This window comes from Gopherus flavomarginatus, chromosome 6 (assembly GCF_025201925.1).
Source record: "Gopherus flavomarginatus isolate rGopFla2 chromosome 6, rGopFla2.mat.asm, whole genome shotgun sequence".
Lineage (NCBI taxonomy): Eukaryota > Metazoa > Chordata > Testudines > Testudinidae > Gopherus > Gopherus flavomarginatus.
Window position 1 is genome coordinate 95,494,400 of NC_066622.1, and position 21,934 is coordinate 95,516,333.

Below are 21,934 nucleotides of genomic sequence, written 5' to 3' on the forward strand. Positions count from 1 at the left end.
TTGATTTGTTCCTGGGTGCAGGTTTAGCAACACTATGTAATTTTATTTGTGTTCATGTGAAATGTACTATGTGAACATCTAATAGAACAAAAAAATATTTTTAAAAGCAATAATACCAGAGTAACACCTTCAGAAACGCTGTTACAGACTTCACTCCTAGATGCCTGTACATTGTGTCCATTCAGGGCTCACCCAAATAAAAAAGAGTAGAGTTCTGTTGGACACCCAAAGATTGCATTCCTGTAGTACAGTCTCCCTATCTTGTGTTAGAATAAATTATTGGCTTCTCTGGGTTCTGCCTCTTTAACACTGCTGTCAGCCCAGCTGATGGACTGGTTCTCCTGTCTACCATGTATAATGGACTGGTTTTCTTTTGAGTATCATGCCTCCATGAGACCCTGAGATAACACATGTCCTTAAACATGGTGCAGTCAAATAATTGTTTAATTATTGCATGTGAACATGACTGATGAGGGACAGTTTGTATAGCACAGGAAATATAAAAACTGATTATACAAAAAGTAGACTACTAAAAAGTGTCTGGTGGATTTGTTTATGCTGTTGCGAAGCTTTTTACAATGAAAGGTGAAGACCATTAAACTTACGCTCTTAAAAATGACAGCTGACTCCTGTCTTATGCGGTGACATGCTTGCTCACCCAGCATGAGGGAATGTGAAAATAACCTCAAGGTTCCTTTTGTTCTGACCTTAGCTGTCTCTAGCCTCACTTCTCTCTGGAGGTCTGAGGGAAAAGATTGTTTGCACCTTGACCAGATATCCTGATATGCTTCAAAATACATATTGTTTAAAAACATCATATGCAAGTTGCCGTTATTCTTAGGTAATTGGATTCAATATATACTTGTATATTATTTCATCAGTGAACCTCTCCTGCTACTCTGTCCTACCCACTGCTGCCACAGAACCCAAACATCCAACTTGTTCAGGTTCAGACAATAAGGGTGTTTTCATGCTTTTTTGTGCGTTTTGACATTCATTCCTTCTCAAAAGTCAGCCTTGAAAAACCCAAATCTTCTGCATACCACTGAAGCTAAATATTTCCTATAAGTCCTGCATTTTTCACCTTTCCACTCACAGATAATGAGTTCCAATTCCAATTTTAAAAAAAATACAGGAAAAAGTTCAGGGAAAAGTCATCAGAAAACCTTTATTCCCGTCTTTTGGGTTTGTCACTAATTCTAACAAATAGGTATTTCTTCATCTTAGCTAAATGTTGGATATTGATCATTTTGCAGATGACATAAAACTAGGAGGTATAGCAAATAAAGAAGAAGATAGATTCAATGTACAGAGAGATTTGGATCGTTTGATCATTTGAGGCACTGGACGGAGTCAGATGAGGTTTAATGTAAAGAAGTGTATGATAATACATTTAGGTAAGAATAGCATATAGTATAGATTTAAACTAAAGATCTGTTACCTAGAATACAGTAGAGAAGAAACATGGATTAGCTCTAGATAATAAATTGATTATTGTATGAATTCAGTGTGATGCCATTATGTAAATCTAATTCAAGACTGAAACGTGCATGTGTGCATGTAGCTACACATGCATTCTCCGAAGGAAAAGTCTCATGCAGAACATAAGTTATAATGCTTTGCTGCTTTGTAATGTGTTTGTAAGGCTGCAACTGGAATTGCAAGTGCAAAAGTCTGGTCTTCACATTTAAAAAAATAATCAGGAGCACGTCACCCTATTCCATCTGCCTTCTTCGATTTCCCCAGCCACTTGCTGATTTTCTTGGGATGGCCATTCTTCAGGGAAAACACACACATTTTGGGGCAAGTAATAGAGCTTAAATATTACCCCCTCATGGGAAGGCATCTAGTTTATCCAATTTTCATAGCTCTGTTTCTATGAGGAAAAGAGTCCTGTCCCTCTATTAGAAACCTCCTCAGTCCACGCCCTAACTGAGACCCGTGCATACCTCCCTAGGCAGTCATTATCAGATAAAACAATCAACAGCTGTGGTGCAGTGGGAGGAGCTATCTCCCGAACAGGAGTTGAAGATGATGTTCTAAATTGGTGGGATGACTCTGCAGATATAAAGCAGCACTAATGAGTAGGATTTCTCAGGTGGAGCAGATCTTTTACCATCAAAACGAGTTTCCACAAGCAAAAACATATTAAAAAGATTCTCCGAGATGGGGTTCTCCCAGTACTCAGCACATGGGTGTGCTAGCATTCCCTTCTGTCTCTGGAATGTCTGCTTTATTGCTTTTCCTAGACTACCTGTGCAAGTGAAGGGGAAAACAAAACTGAAGTTAACCCGTTATGTACTGATTATGAAGTAGTGCCCCCTATCCACTAGCAAACATGAATTGTTTACTACTCTGTTATTTGTTTGACTATTTTAATTTACAGTGTTTTTACCAGTTTTAACACTCTGCCATGTCAAACAGCAGGTTTATTTTAACCATAGGAACCACAGAAGTAAAATAAATAAAATATAAAATTGAAGCCATGTTCATTTTGAATTTCCTGACTTTGATGGTTTGTGTCCGTACCTCTCCAAACTGGGCTAAATGTTCCAAGTAAATTATAACTCTGTAAATATTTTTGTCTATAGGAAGAACATCTTGAAAATAATTTGCAAACTTTAGCTACTGATGTGGCTCCACTTTATAAGAAACTTGCTCCTGATGCTTTTCAGAATCAGGTAGGTCTGTGAGATTCAGGCAGTGGTGATAAGTGACCTTAATTTTGTAATGCTGTGTCCTGGAGAAAATGTCTTCCTGATCCCAACTGTTGTTCAGATTATGCCTTGAAGATTAATAACCCTGGTAAATTATTTTGTAACTAGAGAGTTTTTATTATTTATAGGAGTCTAATAATTCTTTAAATCTGGCTCAGCTGTTTGTCTCAGTAATGTGTTATACTGAATGCCACATGTTAATTACAAGTTGCACAACAAAGTATTTACTTTCTGATAAAGCAGTTTACCTGATTACCTTTATTTAGTTAAAAATCAATACTAGTGTGTCCCACGGAGTCTGAAGTTTCTCAGTGCCATCTCCAAATAAACCTAGTTTATTTTATTTTTAGGTGGAAAATGAGCACATGGGCCCAGACTGTCGGCTTGGATCCAAGGATGGTAGGCCTTTCTCTGGTGTTACAGCTTGTATAGATTTCTGTGCCCACGCCCATAAGGACACACACAACATGCACAATGGAAGCACTGTGGTATGTACATTTCATTTTCTCATTTGTGCTGTCTCTGTTGTGATTTTTAAATGCTGCTTCATTTAGTGATACATTTGCATGAAGCATTTAAGGTGCTAAAATATTACGAGTGTATCTTTGTATAAATATCCACAGGAGTTGGGTGTGTTTATTCTTAGCCTGCAGAAGTCTTATTATTATTCATCTTATTATTCTGCAGAATAAGAAAAGCAAGGGTGCAATCTAGGATAAAATACCTACAGCTATCTCAGATACACAAGTCCTGCATGCTCAGTCTACCTCAGGACAGATAACATATTCAAAATAAAGGTTTGATGTCCGAAGTAAAATAAAAGAAACATGCCCTGCAGCCAAGAATTGCATAACGCTCCTGCAGAAGAAGTTCTTATGTAAATGAGCTCATATCTGTCACATTTTATCACTCTCGGTTTTCACATTCACCAGCCTCTCCTTCCTTATCACCATGGTGCCCGAGAGACTCTAGGCTGGTGTAGCTGTTGGTAGGAAAATAGACCAGGTAACATCATGGAGCATGTGCTGAAGTTATTTTAAAAAGTCTTTGTGGTATTAATTAAGGGGGATAGTCTCCCATAGTCCCAGTGTGGAAGGAATGCCTCTAGTTGTCGTTCCGTGGTATGTAGTTGATACCATAGATGTTCATTGTATGATTAGTGGAAAAAAGTGAGAGAAGGAACACCATTTCTGTTAAATAACCTTTTAGAAAATGAAGCCTGAAGACAGGTAAGCTCAGAACAAAATAAATCCAAGAATGCTTTTGTAAATATATTGTTTTCAGCAGTGTGAGGTTTAATTACAAGCACTTCCTGCATAGTCGGGATGCTTTTGTGAATGTCATTGGAAATCACATTCAACCATAATCTCTGTATTTAAAAGTATATGTAAAATCTTTGCCTTAATTAGGGCTAGTGTCTTCTTCAAAAATTGGAAAATCTAAAATTTAATGTCATATTCCTGTAGTTTAAGAAATATAGCCCAATCCTGCACATTACTTGAGCATGTGCCCAACATTAAGTGTGTAAGTAGTCCCAGTCACTTAACTGGAACTACTCACATGCTTACTGTTAATCATGTGCTTTGTTGGATAGGGATCTCTGACTTTAAGGCTGTAAGAGTCTTTAATGGCTATCCATGAACAGCAAACCTGAATTGACTTGTAGTGTTTTGCTAGTAGTGAATGTCTTCAGATAAGATTATGAAATAGCTTATTCACAAAATATACCTTACAGAAAAGTATAAAACTAATTAAAGTATATTCAGTGTAACTGTATTGAACTAGAACTTCCTCAATGTGGAAATTCAGAGGGAAGATTTAAGAATTCAGAATTTGAAAATGTGTCTTGCCTTTGGAGATTAAACTGTATATTTGACATTTGTATGCTAATATAACTTGGTTCTATCTAAAATAAGATTATTTTGGTACATACAATATTATTTCATATTAAAAGACATAATTACATGGAACTTAAGTCTACTACCACCTATTTAGGAATAGATCCTGAAAAGAGAAATGATGATGATGATGGAAAATACAGTATATTAGAGTAGGAATGTCTTAGATGATCTTAAATTAATATGGGTTCCTTATAAAGAACATTTTGGGATTAACTGAATATACATTTATTTATCTAGAGTCATTGGTGTTATTTCAGCACCAGGAAACGTTCATTAGGGACGCTTCTGTATTTCTTTGAATATTGTCATATGCAGTATGTTCTGTGAAATTTTCCAAATCAAATTAGTTGTGTAATCATATTCTTTATTAACTTCATCTTTAGCTAGAGCAATTTAAATCTAGTTTATTTTATGGGAATTGATTCTGTGGAGATCACATTTGAGCAAAAAAATGAAGGTATTAAAACTATATTTATGTGGAAAAGCTAACCAGAGGGCAGCTGTGAATATTTCCTGTTTGCTCTGTAGTGGTATAAAAATACTTAGAAATTCTACAAGGGTATGTACTAACCTGTGTATCTGGAAATATTGGATGTACTTTATCTTTATGAAAGCACCTTTTTTACCCAATAAATATAGCATCATTTTCACTCCATCAGACTCTTTTGTAATCTTTTTAACAATCTTCTTAGGATGATTCAGGTACCAGGTAGAGTGTTCCCTGGTGAGGCAGAAGCCATGATTACAGTTGAATGGCACAAGGACAGATGTATAAGAATTAAAGGTGTCAATCTGAATTTTTCTTAAGTATTTGTGTTGTTTCAAAGGATTAGCTGAAATGGGTCAACTTCATGCCTGTGTAAATCCATTGAAATCAGTGGATTTACACAAGGGATTCATTTGGCCCAGTGGATTTTACAAAGAATGGCTCCAAAGTAACTAATGAAAGCATGGCTAGTGCAGTAATAGCTATTGTACTGGTGGTTCATGTCCTATTGGACAGTGCCTCTAACAATGGGTGAAGGGTGGGATGAGTGGGGAGACCAACTACAATTATAGGTGACTACTCATACCATTCAGTCTGTGGCACTGGCTGGGGAAAAAGTCAAGGGAGGAAAGTGACTCTGTGGTCCAAGGGCTGCTGCCTGTTTCCTTTTGGCCTTTCTGAATAGGAAGGAGAGGTTGGTAGGGTAGCAAAAGATACCTGCACAGAGAGGGTCAATGGCTGTGAGGAAACTGCCATGCTTCAGACCCTACTGCAGAAGCATTCCTTAGCTTTGAATGAAATTAGTGAGAAAAGAAGAGATGATGGCACCTTTCAAATTGCCCATTCAGCTTCTTTTCACACTGTCTTCACTGCTTGGCAAGAGTGCCTTTTCTCACTCTCACAACAGCACACGGGTACCTAAAGATTTCTTCTTTACTAGCACAAATAGTATCTCATAACTCTGGTTCATGAACAATAAGCAGCATGGAGGTTCATGAAGAATAAATCATGCCATATGAGTCTGATCACTTTTTGTGATCTACATAGAATACTAATATGATACATGAAGCTCATATAGTGGGTGAGACATATTGGGACCTCTTGAAGTATTAGAAACCATGTGTTAATACATTTATTACAAAAAAATTAAATTCAAATAAACATAAGCAACACTACTTTTTAAAAAGCCTGAAAAATGGCTGATGGGCAAAGAATAAATATAAATGGCACTGCAATCAGTTTGGATTTCACAAGTGTTAACATAGGAGTTTTATTTTATTTTAGTAGTTTTGTCAATGATCTGAAAGAGGAAGCAAAAAAATGAACTAAGATGTAACTTCTCTTGGCTTTGAATCCTCTGCAAACACTGAAAGGATATAAAGTACAAATCTAGGGCCTGATTCTCCTCTCTGTTAGACACATGCACACAGTGTAAACCATAAGTCAGTGATTTGAAGTTAACAAAATTATACTTTTTTGAATCTGGTGCAAGAAGAGAATCACACCCCAAATATCAAACTAGAAAGATCAGAAAAATGACAGAGATTAATAAAATGAGGTTCAGGTTGGGAAAAATGCAGTAAACTTTTCTTTTTTGGAATAATACTGTGAACCAAAGCTACTGCAAGCAAGGGAGATGCCAGACATGCAACTGTATAATATCACAGGTTAAGAAGGCAATAATTCCTCTTTATATAGCATCAGTGTTACTTAATCTGGAGTACCATGCATGTTTTTCACTGTTCTACCAGTATTTCAAATGAGATTGACAAACCAGAGAAGGAGCAGAGAAGAGAAACAAAGATGGTTAAGGGAAAGGAGGAATTGTCCTATGAAGATAAGGAGAATTGTAAGTGTTGTGGAGATAGATTATAAAGAAGGAATGATATATTATGTCACTGTTAAGGACAGCAGAATTGTCCAAGTTTGCTCTAAGTGGAGAATAATAATTAACATTCAGAAAATTTAAGCAGGACATTAGGAAAATTTTTGAATAATTTGAATAAAGGGAAGTGCTGGAATACCCATCACTGGAATTATTAAAACTTGGCCGAGGCAACTTGTACTTAGATGTTCTGTAGGTAACACTCCTGCATTAGCAGAAGGAGGAAGTAGATAATCTAATAGGATTTTTCCATCCCTAGGATTCTAGAATGAGATAAGAAGAGAGAAGATCAGAATAAGAGATGGTTTGAATTGATTAGAACACTGCAAATTTACCACCAGGGTGCACGCTTAAGATCTGAAGATCTAGCTCCACCTAAAGTCACACTATCTTCATCAACTCATCTTGACTTCTGATGTGGTTGTTGGGGAAAAAAACAAAAAATGCTACCGTTATAGGAGGCTAATACTGAGGGCTTTTGAAAGGCTAGCCATTGCATAGTACTTGCCAAATACCACCTAGGATTGCAGAGGAAGTCAGAGAAGCCTGTGTTATTTATGGCTTTACAGGAAACTCTTTTTATCACATCTTAGTGCAATCACTATTAGCATACTGCCAAGTGCCAGAGGAGTGGTATCAACCAAGTCATTTCAGAAAACGAGAGAGATCAGGTGAGACTGGATTTATTTAACTGGTCAAGTTTTTTTAATACTAGTTTCTTAAGTCAGAGACAAAGACTAATTGAAGTAGCAGAACCTATGATATGGAACAACTGCAGTTTTGGAACATAATGCAGCTATGCTCAGGTACCCTGCAAAGCATGTACATGCCTATACTGTAGCTACCAAAGGTGCTCAGAAATGTGTTTGGCTACCACACCCCCTACAGCACCAAGTAAAACTAACAGATTTACACAAAATGAAAAACAATTAAAGCCCTGAGGATAAGGACTATCAAAATATTTAAACTAGCATTGCTTAACTGGGCATGTATACAGTGGAGCCAGAAATGTACTGCATCCAGCGTAGACAAAAAAACCAAACCCTTGTTGACCTTTGTTTCTAAGGAAATATTGCTTGTGTTGTGTGTACTTGTGGCAGTTATAGATATTCATTAATGTCTTAGTGGGCACAGGCAATAAGAACATAAGAACGGCCGTACCGGGTCAGACCAAAGGTCCATCTAGCCCAGTATCTGTCTACCGACAGTGGCCAATGCCAGGTGTCCCAGAGGGAGTGAAGCTAACAGGCAATGATCAAATGAACTCTCTCCTGCCATCCATCTCCATCCTCTGACCAACAGAGGCTAGGGACACCATTCTTTACCAATCCTGGCTAATAGCCATTTATGGACTTAATCACCATGAATTTATCCAGTTCTCTTTTAAACACTGTTATAGTCCTAGCCTTCACAACTTCCTCAGGTAAGGAGTTCCACAAGTTGACTGTGCGCTGCATGAAGAAAAACTTTGTTTTATTTGTTTTAAACCTGCTGCCTATTAATTTCATTTGGTGACCCCTAGTTCTTGTATTATGGGAATAAGTAAATAACTTTTCCTTATCCACTTTCTCAACATCACTCATGATTTTATATACCTCTATCATATCCCCCCTTAGTCTCCTCTTTTCCAAGCTGAAGAGTCCTAGCCTCTTTAATCTTTCCTCATATGGGACCCTCTCCAGACCCCTAATCATTTTAGTTGCCCTTTTCTGAACCTTTTCTAGTGCTAGAATATCTTTTTTGAGGTGAGGAGACCACATCTGTACAAGTATTCGAGATCTAGGCATTCCATGGATTTATGTAAGGGCAATAATATATTCTCAGTCTTGTTCTCCATCCCCTTTTTAATGATTCTTATCATCCTGTTTGCTTTTTTGACTGCCTGTGTACACTGCGTGGACAGCTTCAGAGAACTATCGACAATGACTCCAAGATCTTTTTCCTAACTCATTGTAGCTAAATTAGCCCCCATCATATTCTATGTATAGTTGGGGTTATTTTTTCCAATGTGCATTACTTTACATTTATCCACATTCAATTTAATTTGCCATTTTGTTGCCCAATCACTTAGTTTTGTGAGATCTTTTTGAAGTTCTTCACAATCTGCTTTGGTCTTAACTATCTTGAGTAGTTTAGTATCATCTGCAAACTTTGCCACCTCACTGTCTACCCCTTTCTCCAGATCATTTATGAACAAATTGAATAGGATTGGTCCTAGGACTGACCCTTGGGGAACACCACTAGTTACCCCTCTCCATTCTGAGAATTTACGATTTATTCCTACCCTTTGTTCCCTGTCTTTTAACCAGTTCTCAATCCATGAAAGGACCTTCCCTTTTATCCCATGACAGCTTAATTTATATAAGAGCCTTTGGTGAGGGACCTTGTCAAGGGCTTTCGGGAAATCTAAGTACACTATGTCCACTGGATCCCCCTTGTCCACATGTTTGTTGACCCCTTCAAAGAACTCTAATAGATTAGTATGACATGATTTCCCTTTACAGAAACCATGTTGGCTATTGCTCAACAGTTTGTTTTTCTATGTGCCTGACAATTTTATTCTTAACTATTGTTTTGACTAATTTGCCCGGTACTGACGTTAGACTTACCGGTCTGTAATTGCCGGGATCACCTCTAGAGCCCTTTTTAAATATTGGCGTTACATTAGCTAACTTCCAGTCATTGGATACCGAAGCTGATTTAAAGGACAGGTTACAAACCTGAGTTAATAGTTCCGCAACTTCACATTTGAGTTCTTTCAGAACTCTTGGGTGAACGCCATCTGGTCCCGGTGACTTGTTAATGTTGAGTTTATCAATTAATTCCAAAACCTCCTCTAGTGACACTTCAGTCTTTGACAGTTCCTCAGATTTGTCACCTACAAAAGCCAGCTCAGGTTTGGGAATCTCCCTAACATCCTCAGTCGTGAAGACTGAAGCAAAGAATCCATTTAGTTTCTCCGCAATGACTTTATCGTCTTTAAGTGCTCCTTTTGTATTCGATTGTCAAGGGGCCCCACTGGTTGTTTAGCAGGCTTCCTGCTTCTGATGTACTTAAAAAACATTTTGTTATTACCTTTGGAGTTTTTGGCTAGCTGTTCTTCAAACTCCTCTTTGGCTTTTCTTATTACACTCTTGCACTTAAGTTGGCAGTGTTTATGCTCCTTTCTATTTGCCTCACTAGGATTTGACCTCCCCTTTCTAAAGGAAGTCTTTTTATCTCTCACTGCTTCTTTTACATGGTTGTTAAGCCACGGTGGCTCTTTTTTAGTTCTTTTACTGTGTTTCTTAATTTGGGTATACAGTGAAGTTGGGCCTCTATTATGGTGTCTTTAAAAAGCGCCCATGCAGCTTGCAGGGATTTCATTTTAGTCACTGTACCTTTTAACTTTTGTTTTACTAACCCCCTCATTTTTGCATAGTTCTCCCTTTTGAAATTAAATGTCACAGTGTTGGGCTGTTGAGATGTTCTTCCTACCACAGGGATGTTGAATGCTAGTGTATTATGGTCACTATTTCCAAGCGGTCCTGCTATAGTTACCTCTTGGACCAGCTCCTGCGCTCCACTCAGGATTAAATCTAGAGTTCCTGTCCCCTTATGGGTTCCCGTACCAGCTGCTCCATGAAGCAGTGATTTAAAGTATCGAGAAATTTTATCTCTGCATTTCGTCCTGAAGTGAAATGTTCCCAGTCAATATGGGAATAATGGAAATCCCTCACTACTATTGGGTTCTTAATTTTGATAGCCTCTCTAATTTCCCTTAGCATTTCATCATCACTATTACTGTCCTGGTCAGGTGGTCGATAATAGATCTCTAATGTTATATTTTTATTAGAGCATGACATTTCTATCCATAGAGATTCTATGGAACATGTGGATTCGCTTAAGATTTTTACTTATTCATTTTCTTTCACATATAGTGCCACTCCTCCCCCTGCACGACCTGTTCTGTCCTTCCGATATATTTTGTACCCCGGAATGATTATATCCCATTGATTGCTCTCAGTCCACTAGGTTTCTGTGATGCCTATTATATCAATATCCTCGTTTATCACAAGGCACTCTAGTTCACCCATCTTATTATTTAGACTTCTAGCATTTGTGTACAAGCACTTTAAAAACTTGTCCCTGTTTATTTGTCTGCCCTTTTCTGATGTACCAGATTCTTTTTTATGTGACTGTTTATCATCTGATCTGGCCCTTACATTATCCTCTTCCATCCTCTGCTCCTGACTATAAACTGGAGATTCTCTATCATCAGACTCTCCCCTAAGAGAAGTCTGTGTCCGATCCACATGCTCCTCTGCAGCAGTCGGCTTTCCCCCATCTCCTAGTTTAAAAACTGCTCTACAACCTTTTTAATGTTTAGCGTCAGCAGTCTGGTTCCACTTTGGATTAGGTGGAGCCCATCTCTCCTGTATAGGCTCCCCCCATCCCAAAAGTTTCCCCAGTTCCTAATGAATGTAAACCTCTCCTGTCTACACCATCATCTCATCCACGCACTGAGACTCTGAAGCTCTGCCTGCCTACCTGGCCCTGCATGTGGAACTGGGAGCATTTCTGAGAATGCCACCATAGAGGTCCTGGATTTCAGTCTCTTCCCTAGCAGCCTAAATTTGGCTTCCAGGACATCTCTCCTACCCTTCCCTATGTCATTGGTACCTACATGTACCACGACCACCAGCTCCTCCCCAGCACTACACATAAGTCTGTCTAGATGCCTCGAGAGATCTGCAACCTTCGCACCAGGCAGGCAAGTCACAATACAGTTCTCCCAGTCATCACAAACCCAGCTATCTACATTTCTAATGATAGAATCTCCCATTACTAACACCTGCCTTTTCCTAGCAACTGGAGTTCCTCCCCCAGAGAGGTAACCTCAGTGTGAGAGGCAACCCCAGCACCATCTGGAAGGAGGGGCCCAACTATGGGAAGGTTTCCCTCTGCTCCCATTGACTGCTCTGCTTCCCTGGGCCTTTCTTCCTCCTCAATAGCGCAGGGGCTGTCAGACCAGAGGTGGGACAATTCTACAGTATCCCAGAAAGCCTCATCAACATACCTCTCTGTCTCTCTTAGCTCCTCCAGTTCCGCCACCCTGACCTCCGAAGTCTGTACGTGTCTCTGAGGGCCAGGAGCTCCTTACACTGACTGCACACATACGCCACCCGCCCACAGGGCAGGTAATCATACATGCTACACTCAGTGTAATAATAAACTGGATAGCCCCACCCTGCTGCTGGGCTTCTGCCTGCATTGTCTCCTAGTTAATGAAAGGGTGGTTTAAAGGAAGAAGTTTTGAATGTAGTTTGGTTTATAGGTTTTAAGGGGAATACAGGGGCACAGTTAGAACCGACAAAGGACCCCCACTCTCTTCTTGCTCCCCTGCCAAACTCCCTTGTGAAACTCCCTGTTAGCAGCCCCTGGTCGCTTGTGCCCGGCTTTATAAAGCCCAGGCCTGAGTGAATGCCCCGCCCACTGATTAAGGCTCAGCCAATTACCAGAGGCTTCTAGCTTCAAACTTTCCTTTAAAGCTCACAGCCTCCAACTGCCAGCCACAGCACACGGTCCTTCAAACAAACAGACTGACAAACACAAGCTCAGCACACAGCAAGTAACCCCCAAACACAAACACACACTGCAGACAGTCACTTACCCCACGGATGCTGTATTTGCTCCTCCTTCACCTGGAGAACTCCCTTGAGAAACTCCCTGTTAGCAGCCCCTGTTCACAAATTCACAAGTATCAGTTGGCCACAAATGGATATTCTAAGAAGAACTGAATTATAATACTAGAAGTGCTTTATTGTTAAAACTGGAAGTGTTCAGGGGTCAGCCCCATCCTAACTACCTCATATGGTACACGTACAGTAGTTTTTAAAGATCAGGGCCCACATTTTCAAAATTCATCCAACTAAAGACCATGTGCTCAACTTGCATAGTGCTATTATCCAATCCACATGTGTAAATTGTAGATTTTCATATACACTACCCCGACTTTCATGCATGCATTAGTTGTTGTGTGCACTTTTGTAAACTTTGAGTTGATAGTTAATCTGGTTTATGGCTGATAAATGGCTGAGATTTTTTATAGCGGTTCTCAATCGGGTCTGTAGCCCCCCAGGGTCTGCGAGCCAAGGCAGGGCCGGCATTAGACTAGCTGGACTATCCAGAGCAAAAAGCTCGGCACCCCATGGGGTGGAAGCCCAAAGCCCTACCCCCTGTGGCTGAAGTCCAGAGCCCTGCTGCCCCGCCACCCAGCAGGGAGGAAGCTCTGAGCCCCGCCATCCTGTAGCTGAAGCCTGGAGATCCTCCAATGCACAGAGTTGAAGCCACAACACACACACACACTCTCTACCACCCTGCATGGCAGAAGCACCAAGCCTCAGCGCCCCATGGGGTAGAAGCCCTAAGCTCCCAACTGCCCCACGGCACAGAAGCTCCCATCAGGCAGAAGGCCAGAGCTCCCCTCCCCCACTACCCAGCAGCTGAAGCCCAGAGCCTCAAGGCGCCTCCCTCATGGCTGAAGCCCTGAATCCCTCTTCACCTCCTACCCCCACTGGTCCCTGAAGTTTTATAGCATGTTAGGGAGGCCTCAGAAAGAGAGAGATTGAGAACCCATGGTTTACTATAGTTGGCCAATATACTTTTATTTAGCACTTTAAAACTTGGTGACTTGGTCACAAGGGAGATGAAAATTGGAAGGACCAGAAATTAATTCGAGGAGGTTATTTTTTCCTCGTATTAGTGCATTTTCTGTCATTCAAAACCATATTGTATACTACATGATAGCCAATAGAGGAAAAGGTGTTGGAAATCAAGCAGTTACAGGGACAGGGATTTGGTAGAAATTTGTACAAACTGTATAAATATGAACATCAAAAGCAGGTTCTAGCTCCTCAGGAGTGCTATAGAATAGGATATGAAAAGGGAGGGATGATTACTGCTGATTCATGCCACAATCCCTCATGAAAATTTGTGCATTTGGGCTGAAGGAGAATTGGTAGGCAAATGCATACAAAGTAATTGAAGTTGCTCTACTTTGTGTATTGTGGACCAGTAGGGCTGTGACAGTTATCCACTAGCTTTGGTTGACTACGAGGAAATTAACTGAGTTTTCTTTAGAGACAGAAAGCACTTTTGACAGAGATGCATGATCATTACTCTGTTCACCTCTGAAAGACATTGCTCTCAGAGAAAATCTCTGCAAAATTTTCTCTTTGCTTCACAGACTGTTTCATGGTGTTTGGTTAGTGGAGATATGTGTAAAGCACCCTTCCAGGTGGTCGTCTGCTTGGGCAGAAGGTTCTACCTTAGTGAACTAATTTTTGCAAGACTTATTGTGGCTATCTCCCAGCAATCCTTGTTAAAGATGAACTGTAAATAAAAATTTCAAAATTAGCAATATTTGCAGAATTCTTCCTTAGTCAGGCTTTGTCTTGGATCTCTAGTTTCGCCCAGCACTTTATTATACAAAATCAAACTTTCGCTTGTTAGGGCCCTTAAAGTCATATCTGGTTGAAGCCAGCTCCAATGATGTTGCCTCACCATGCTATAGGGTCATAGCTCTCATCGAGCTGTTGCATAGGGATTTAAGTAAATTCCTGTTTCTATGTGTGTTTTCTCAAAGTTTATTATTACTTAAACAAGAAACTTTGAAGAACTATATCAAATAATTTAAAGGAAAGGGATGGGGGTGAATGGACTAGTCTGGGCCCCTGAGAACCAAATCCATGCTCCAGGACTTCCATAGAACAAGAGCTGAAGCATTGAAGTAAAGCTCGAGCCAGCAGTTACATCTCTCGAGAAACCCGAAAGAGGAGAAGGGGTAGTTTGAAGGTCAGATTGTGCTCATGTGACACAAATAGAAGGTGTTTTCAGGGTTTATCTGTAGTTTGTGTTTAAAGCAAAGCTGGTGTCGATGACAGCTGTTTTAAAATGAGAGCCTTATTTGGATTTAAAAGACCAGTCAGTCCATCTTTTAAAAAGAATAAAAAACTGTTTAAAAATAGCTCCATATTTGGTCTTGATGACGACCCTCCATTAGTTCAGTGCTGTAAGTAGGTCTTTCCACCGTCATGTGTAGCTGGCAGAGCTTCCTGGAATTTCCTGTAAACACACTTGCAAAAGCAGAGCTGACTTGCACAACTTTGCATGGTAAACAAGTTAAAATGTCAGCAGAAGAGAACAAAAACCCCGCTCTTGCTACAAACATAACAACAATAACCTACTGGACACACATACTTGTACGACGTAAGAAAAATGGTCATAAGGAAGTGAGAAACGTCCTTTGACTTTGAGTTCATGATGTTGGTTCTCCAGAGGTTTGGTTTTTGGTATTGTATGCAAAATGTATGGCAAAGATAACGTTCCGCAATGTTAATTATTATTATTTTTTATCTGTATCAGCATTATGCTTTACTGAAGACATGTTTCTCTAAATCTGATTTACTGTTTGCGATTAATCTTTAGAACCTAGTATCTAATGTTTTCCATTCCAGACATAAACATGAAATGAAAACCAAAAAGCGGAAAAGTTCTTCTATAAAAACACACAGTCCACAGTGAAAAATAAAGACTTTAAACCATGCAACTTACAATCCATTATTCTTTTCACATGCAAATCCATAAACTAGATTTAGACTGTCAGCTCTGCTCTCTAAGGCAAGGACTGTCCTTTACTCTGTACCTAGCAGAATGGAGCACTGATTTTGTTGGGGCCTCTAGATGCTACTGCAATACAAATTAATAATAATAATTAGTAAAGAGACCCTTCTGCATTTAAAAACAGTCATTCAATCTCTGTGTTAGTATCAGTAAAATTCCATCTGCTATCATATAACTGCAAGTAATTAGATTAATCAAAATCACCAAATCTCTGTTAATCCACCTGGTGAAAAGTCCAACAAAAGTTCCACACAAACATCCAGTACTACTAAACCTAATACTAGTATTAATTCATTTGGCAAAGCTGTGATTTTGAAAACACTTTAGTAGGACAGCTGTCTGCCTGTCTGAATCTAAGTGTCCTGTACAAATCTTTCATACTGAGTTTGGCTTCATTTTTAGCTTACCATCAGTTTTTTCCGTGGAGAAACCTGCAGTTAAAAATTCGTTACAAGCACCTACTCAATGGACCTGCAACAATTCGTTGTTTGCCAGAGATGGCCTATAAATAAAGGTTGAATTTATAGTGCTAGAAACTTCAAGGATACCTTTTTATATGGTTACATCAGTGAGTTGCTTATTGGAAGTCCTTAGTACAGACTTCATTGTGAAAACAAAACAAATGTCAATAGTAAAGTATAATAGATCTCCACCTGAGCACCCCGCCTTCATGGCCAAGAGTGCCTCTGCAGTGCCCTCCCTCTGTTTTCCCATTCTTCAGGACTCCTTAAACAAAATACCGTACAGTCTTGCTAATCCAATCACAGACCTCCTAGGGCCTGGTTTCTTTATTAACAATTTGCAAAAAGCAAACAAACAATAAATCTTCTCCCCAGCCTTATGCTCCCTGAGGTACTGTCCCTTCCTGCTGTCTGAGCAGCTAGACAGTGCAAGGCCTGGCCTGCCCTGCCGCCTTTGCCTTCTCCCAAAGGAAAACTAAACTTTCAGTTGGGGTCTTCTGACCCAGCCCCAGCACCCTTCTGTAGGGACCATAGTAAGAGACTTTCTGTATAGCTTTTAGATAATGTTTTCACCTCTTAGCTGTCCTCACTGAACTCTCTTTGACCCTTTATCACCCAGGTGCAGTTCCACCCTCTTAATTGCTCAGCTGGGAGTACCTGTTCTGGTGTAAGGGCTCTGGACTATTTCCATCACAGGGGACCAGTCACTCTGTGACATAAAGAGTTTAAAAGTTAAATATTTCTTCCTAGGCAAGGGGTCAGTTTCTGAATAAAATACCAATTTCACTAGGAGAACTGATTAACAGTTTCTTCAGCCTTTTCTACAGATAAAGAGTGAGAATTTCACAGGATAATATAGAGTATATTGTAGGCAAGATTCAGTAAATGTTGTCAATCAACTATTAGTCAATCAATAGTTCCTAAAAAAGAATCAGAAGACCACTTTTCTACTGACATGCACTAGAATTAGTGTGTGGAATGAATATTTATCCCCAACAGCTCATTGAATTTCTTCTGGTTATGAATCTATCATATCATCTTTTCATGCAAGTTCAGACATTTACAGTAGTAGCTAAAATGCCCTTTCAGAATGGATAAAGGTGACTGTATGTTACTATTCTGGACAATATCAGTAATGTGTCTGATAAATGTATACAGTATTACAAGCTGCAACATGCGATGGTTGTCAAGGATAAATGACCTGACATGATACACACCATAACTAATTATAGCTATTTGTGGAACATGTCTCATGCTTTCTGTAAATGCATTTTCTGGTTGTTCAGAGTACCAATATCATTTCAAAGGATATGCTGCTTTTTCCATTTTGTAAAAGCAGAGGAGCTTCAGAAATGCTTTCCAAAACTGCTTCCATAACCTACTGTAAACATATTCTGCCTGTAATAATCCAATAGAACTACTTACTGTAGATCTCAGAAAATAGTAAAAGTAAAGTAAGCTAAGTAATTCAGTTGTGAAATTGGTGAATCACTCTTATGACTCGAGTGGACCTTAAATGGATAGTCTTGTCAAAGTGCTGAGACCATGTTAGCAGGCCACTGCAGAGCTAGATGATGATGCAGCGTATCTGAGAGAATGGACATCTATTCTGTTCCCAAAGGACATCTGTTCTGTTCTCAATCTACATAGAGAAGAACTATACAGGAAATTTAGTTTCCAAATTCAGAAATGCATTTTGCCCACTTTGATGCATCTTCAGTTCAAAACATCTGTCTTACTAATGATGTAGTGGAAAAGGACTACATCAGATTCAACTCAAGAAGTTCAACTGGCCAAAGATGCAGATCAAAGAACTACAGGATTCGGAACTCTTTGGCTACAGATGTTTCTTCAAATGGTTTAATCATTTCATTCAATTTATGGGTATATCTTAGAAAAGGAACAGAAATCCCCGGTGTCTCCACACGTTGAATACTGCATGCAGTTCTGATCAGCTCATCTCAAAAAAGAGATATTAGAATTGGAAAAGGTACAGAGAAAGGTAACAGAAATGAGCAGGGGTATAAAACAGCTTCTATCTGAACATGAAACTGTTTTTATCTTCAAGTTCATTGGATATCCAAACAAACCATTTGGCCAGCATTTTCTCATTTGGCTATTAAGTGTCCTTGATGATCCAACTAGTGTGTCTTTTTGAAAAAAATATTTAGTACAGCAGGAGATGCAGCAGGACATAACTCATACTTAAAATCCAAAATAGTATAGCATTTTGTCTTTTTCAATCTGCTTTGATTGGTTTGAAATAGAATATTAATAGTAATTCATGTAAAAAGCTACTTTGAATGCTCTCAGCAGTACATTCCAAAGGTTTTCCAATGGATTACTTTATGTAGAGTCCACCATTAATAAAAGGGCTTTTGAACCTAATGTTTCACATTAAGTGAACTTCTCTGCTTTGTCTACAAACGGTTAGAGCATCTAAAAGACTCTTAGATCATAATTTGCTGCCCTCTAAGGACTAATTTTTGAATCCATAGACTAGTCTGGTCTGCTTGCTATTTGATTCTTCTTCTTAGATTTACAGGTATATAAGTGAGATGCTTAGAATGAAAGTTTACCTATGTTAAATGTTAAACTTCCCAACACTGCATTTTGGATACATGCATAATGATGTCTCTTAATTATTTTGTAAATAAATGTACTGTTCTATTTGATATAGTCTTAATGCTTTGTCTTCTGGAGTAACCCTGTCCATACCCACAGCTCTGCCAATGTACCTCAACCCTGACCTGTAACAGTCTTTCAGTGCAAGTCCAGGACCTCATTGAACAAAAACTGCCACTTGTGCAGAATTTTGTGTTGGTTTTGTCATATAAATAGACATTCACTTGGATGAGCTTCCCCCTTCCATATTTTTTCCTCTTATCTTTTTTTCATTTGGCCCTGCATGGCAAAATGTATTTCCCTGTCCCTGCCTGCCCTATAGGTCAGCTGAAAAGATTAAAATGGTTAAAAGAAGTGAAATTCCCAGATAAGATTCCAGCATAGGAGATGAGAATAAATATTAAAAACATGCAAGGCTTGATTTTCAGGCACTTGTCTGTTGATGTGCAAAAATGCATGCATGTACAAATGTGCCACCACAAGTGGCACCAGGTTTTTAATTTTTAAAATAGACATGCATTCTTCTCTGACTGCTGGTCCCTATGTGTATTCCATCATGGGTACATATGCGCCCAGAGCCAGATAATATTGAAAGCAGTGTCCATGGGGCTGCACATACACCCTGGCTCACCTCATGCCTCCAACCATGGAGATAAAGAGCAAGACAGACCAACTACCTCTCCAGTTCCTTCTCATCACAGTATGGTCTGGGTTGGAACCTCAAGTGCCCAAAGTTTCAGCTTTATTCCTTTATCCGTTAACATATTTAGATATCTGTAAATAGTTCTTAGAAGTTTCAGAGTTTAAAAGTTGTATTTGTTAGTTTTATAGTTAGCCTTGTCAAGGTGAGAACCCCTCTTTCCCCTTCCTTCCCGCCCCCCGTACCTCGTTTTTGGTACTGGACTATCCCCAGGACTCTGGGCTTCAAAAATTGTGCTTCGGGCCCATGATCCTTCTTGGTCAATGACGACCACCAACACTGCCTTGGGGAAGCCCACATAACAGTGAGGTGCAGTATCTGGCATTCATTCCCCAGCCATACCCAGGAAGGGCAAGAACTTCATCTTAGGAAGCACCTAATGGAAAAGGCCATGGGGCCATAATCGGACCCAGGCTGGGGTAACCCCATACATTGGCCTGACTAAGCAAGGAGTGCATCGCCCGCCATGAGGTCCAAACTCAGGAGCCAGGAAGTCTATCCCCACAGGTCCTTTGGCAGGGTCCTGTTGGGAGAGCAGGGAGCTTTCTCATAAGCATGAGACTAAATCTTCCTTCAAATCCACTTTGAAGAAGTTGGATTCAGCCCTTTCTAAACTGAGCAATTCTCTAAGCTCAGCCCAAGAGAATTTAGTTCATCCTAAGTCTCAAAGTTGTGACATAAAAGCCCACAAGCTTAGGGCTTCATTGGCACTGGATTGCAATCTGGTGGCACCGGCACCTCCCAAACACAAACACTGGGATCCACTGGAACCAACGAAGAGTGATCATCAGGAGCCTCAGTTACCAACAGTACCGCTAAGGTGGTCTCTGTAGTAGCAGCCTATGTCAGACACTGTGGTTTCACCATCTTCCCCTACTCAATGATTAGCTCCTCATCTCTATGCCAGAATACCTATATGTCGACTTCGACAATGCTGCAACTCCTCTCCTCTTTGCGGGTCAGCATAAATGCTGAAAAATCCATCCTCACCTTTATGCAGGCTTTAGACTTCATCAGGGTATCCTTAAATTAAATCACAGCAAGGGCTTATCTGCTGAGGGACAAGGTTTCAAGCTACGTCATAAGCAACCCCCGAGTACCTGTCAAGATTTGTGTCTCTGTCATAGGTCATATGGCTTCATGCATTTACATCACACAATTGACAAGACTCCACCTTTGTTGCCTACAAGTGTGGCTTCAAACAGTGTACTGACCAAACTGGCAGTTCATAAACACCATAGTGACTGCCTGCCAAAGTGATATTGTGCCTGTTATGGTGGAAGAATCCCCGCCACGTATGCAATGGCATTCCCTTCCTTGCTTCTGCTCTGGCCAGGGCAACCATTACTGACACATTGCTGTTGGGCTGTGGCCCACATATGGACAAACGTACAGCCCAGACACCTGGACATATCGAGAACCCAGGATGTACATCAATGTTCTGGAGTTGCAAGCAAATCAGAGAGCTTGCAAAGCCTTTTTTCCATTTATTCAAACTCACCATGCCCTCATAATGTCAGACAACATCACAACCATCTTTTACATCAACTAACAGGAAGGAGCGTGATCCATCCCCCTGCATGCAGAAGTGGTCAATCAATAGAACTGGTGTGTTGGCAATCAGATTATCCTGTTGGCAGTTTACCTTCCTAGGAACCAGAACATGCTAGTAGACTCTCAGCAGACACTTTGCTGTCTCACAAGTGGGAGTTACATAACTTGGTGAACAATATTTTTGCTCTGTGGGGACCCCCACCAGGGAACTGTTCACCCCCAAACAAATAGGAAATGCCACATATACTGTTCTAGAGGAACGAAGGTTGCCACTCACAGGGCAATACTCTATTTCTCCCAGGTCAGACTATCTGAACTACGCCTTCCCTCTGCCACCACTCCTGCCTTGAGTTTTACACAAGATTTGACAGGAGAGGTTACGAGTTATTCTCTTTTGCCCTCAGCTGGCCCAGACAGTTTTAGTTCATGAGCCCCCTATTCAGGTCATCTTGGACACTGATCATTATACCAATATTTCACAATATCCTGACACTGGGGAATAGCAAGATCAAACATCCCAAACCATGTCCGCTTTATCTCAGGGCTTGGTTTTTGGGTGGAGAACATCCCTAGAGTGATAATGTTCTGAAGCTGTGGAGAACAGCCTTTCTAACAGTAGGAAGCATTCTACTAGAAAATGTTACCTAGCTAAGTGGAAGCATTTTTCTATGTGGGAGCATCAGAGATGTATACCCTCAGAAGCTTCAGGTATTCCTGTCATCCTGGACTATATTTTTTCCTTCAAGACAGTAGGTTGGTCCATCAGCTCCTTATGGGTCCATTTGGCAGCAGTCAGTGCATACCATACACCTTTGCCTGGCTACTCGATTTTTGTGCACCCACTGACTAGCAGATTCTGGAAAGCCTTAATCTGAACCTTTCTGCCTATTACAAAGTCTGCTTCTCAATGGCTTCTCACTTAATTCTTCTTCTCTCTGTA

At 40.1% G+C, this 21,934-nt stretch overlaps 1 protein-coding gene across 6 annotated transcripts in view; it reads left to right on the forward strand.

Moving 5' to 3' along the window:
* Positions 1-21,934, forward strand: part of TET1 (tet methylcytosine dioxygenase 1) — a 127,625-nt gene that overhangs the window by 90,617 nt on the left and 15,074 nt on the right. For all 6 annotated transcript variants that reach the window (XR_007775138.1, XR_007775139.1, XR_007775140.1 and 3 more), the window contains 2 exons: positions 2,592-2,681; positions 3,068-3,205. Coding sequence is in view for 3 of the 6 variants with exons in the window: in XM_050959262.1 (XP_050815219.1) it covers positions 2,592-2,681; positions 3,068-3,205 (228 nt within the window). In the remaining 3 variants the exon portion in view is untranslated. The remainder of the gene's footprint in view (positions 1-2,591; positions 2,682-3,067; positions 3,206-21,934) is intronic.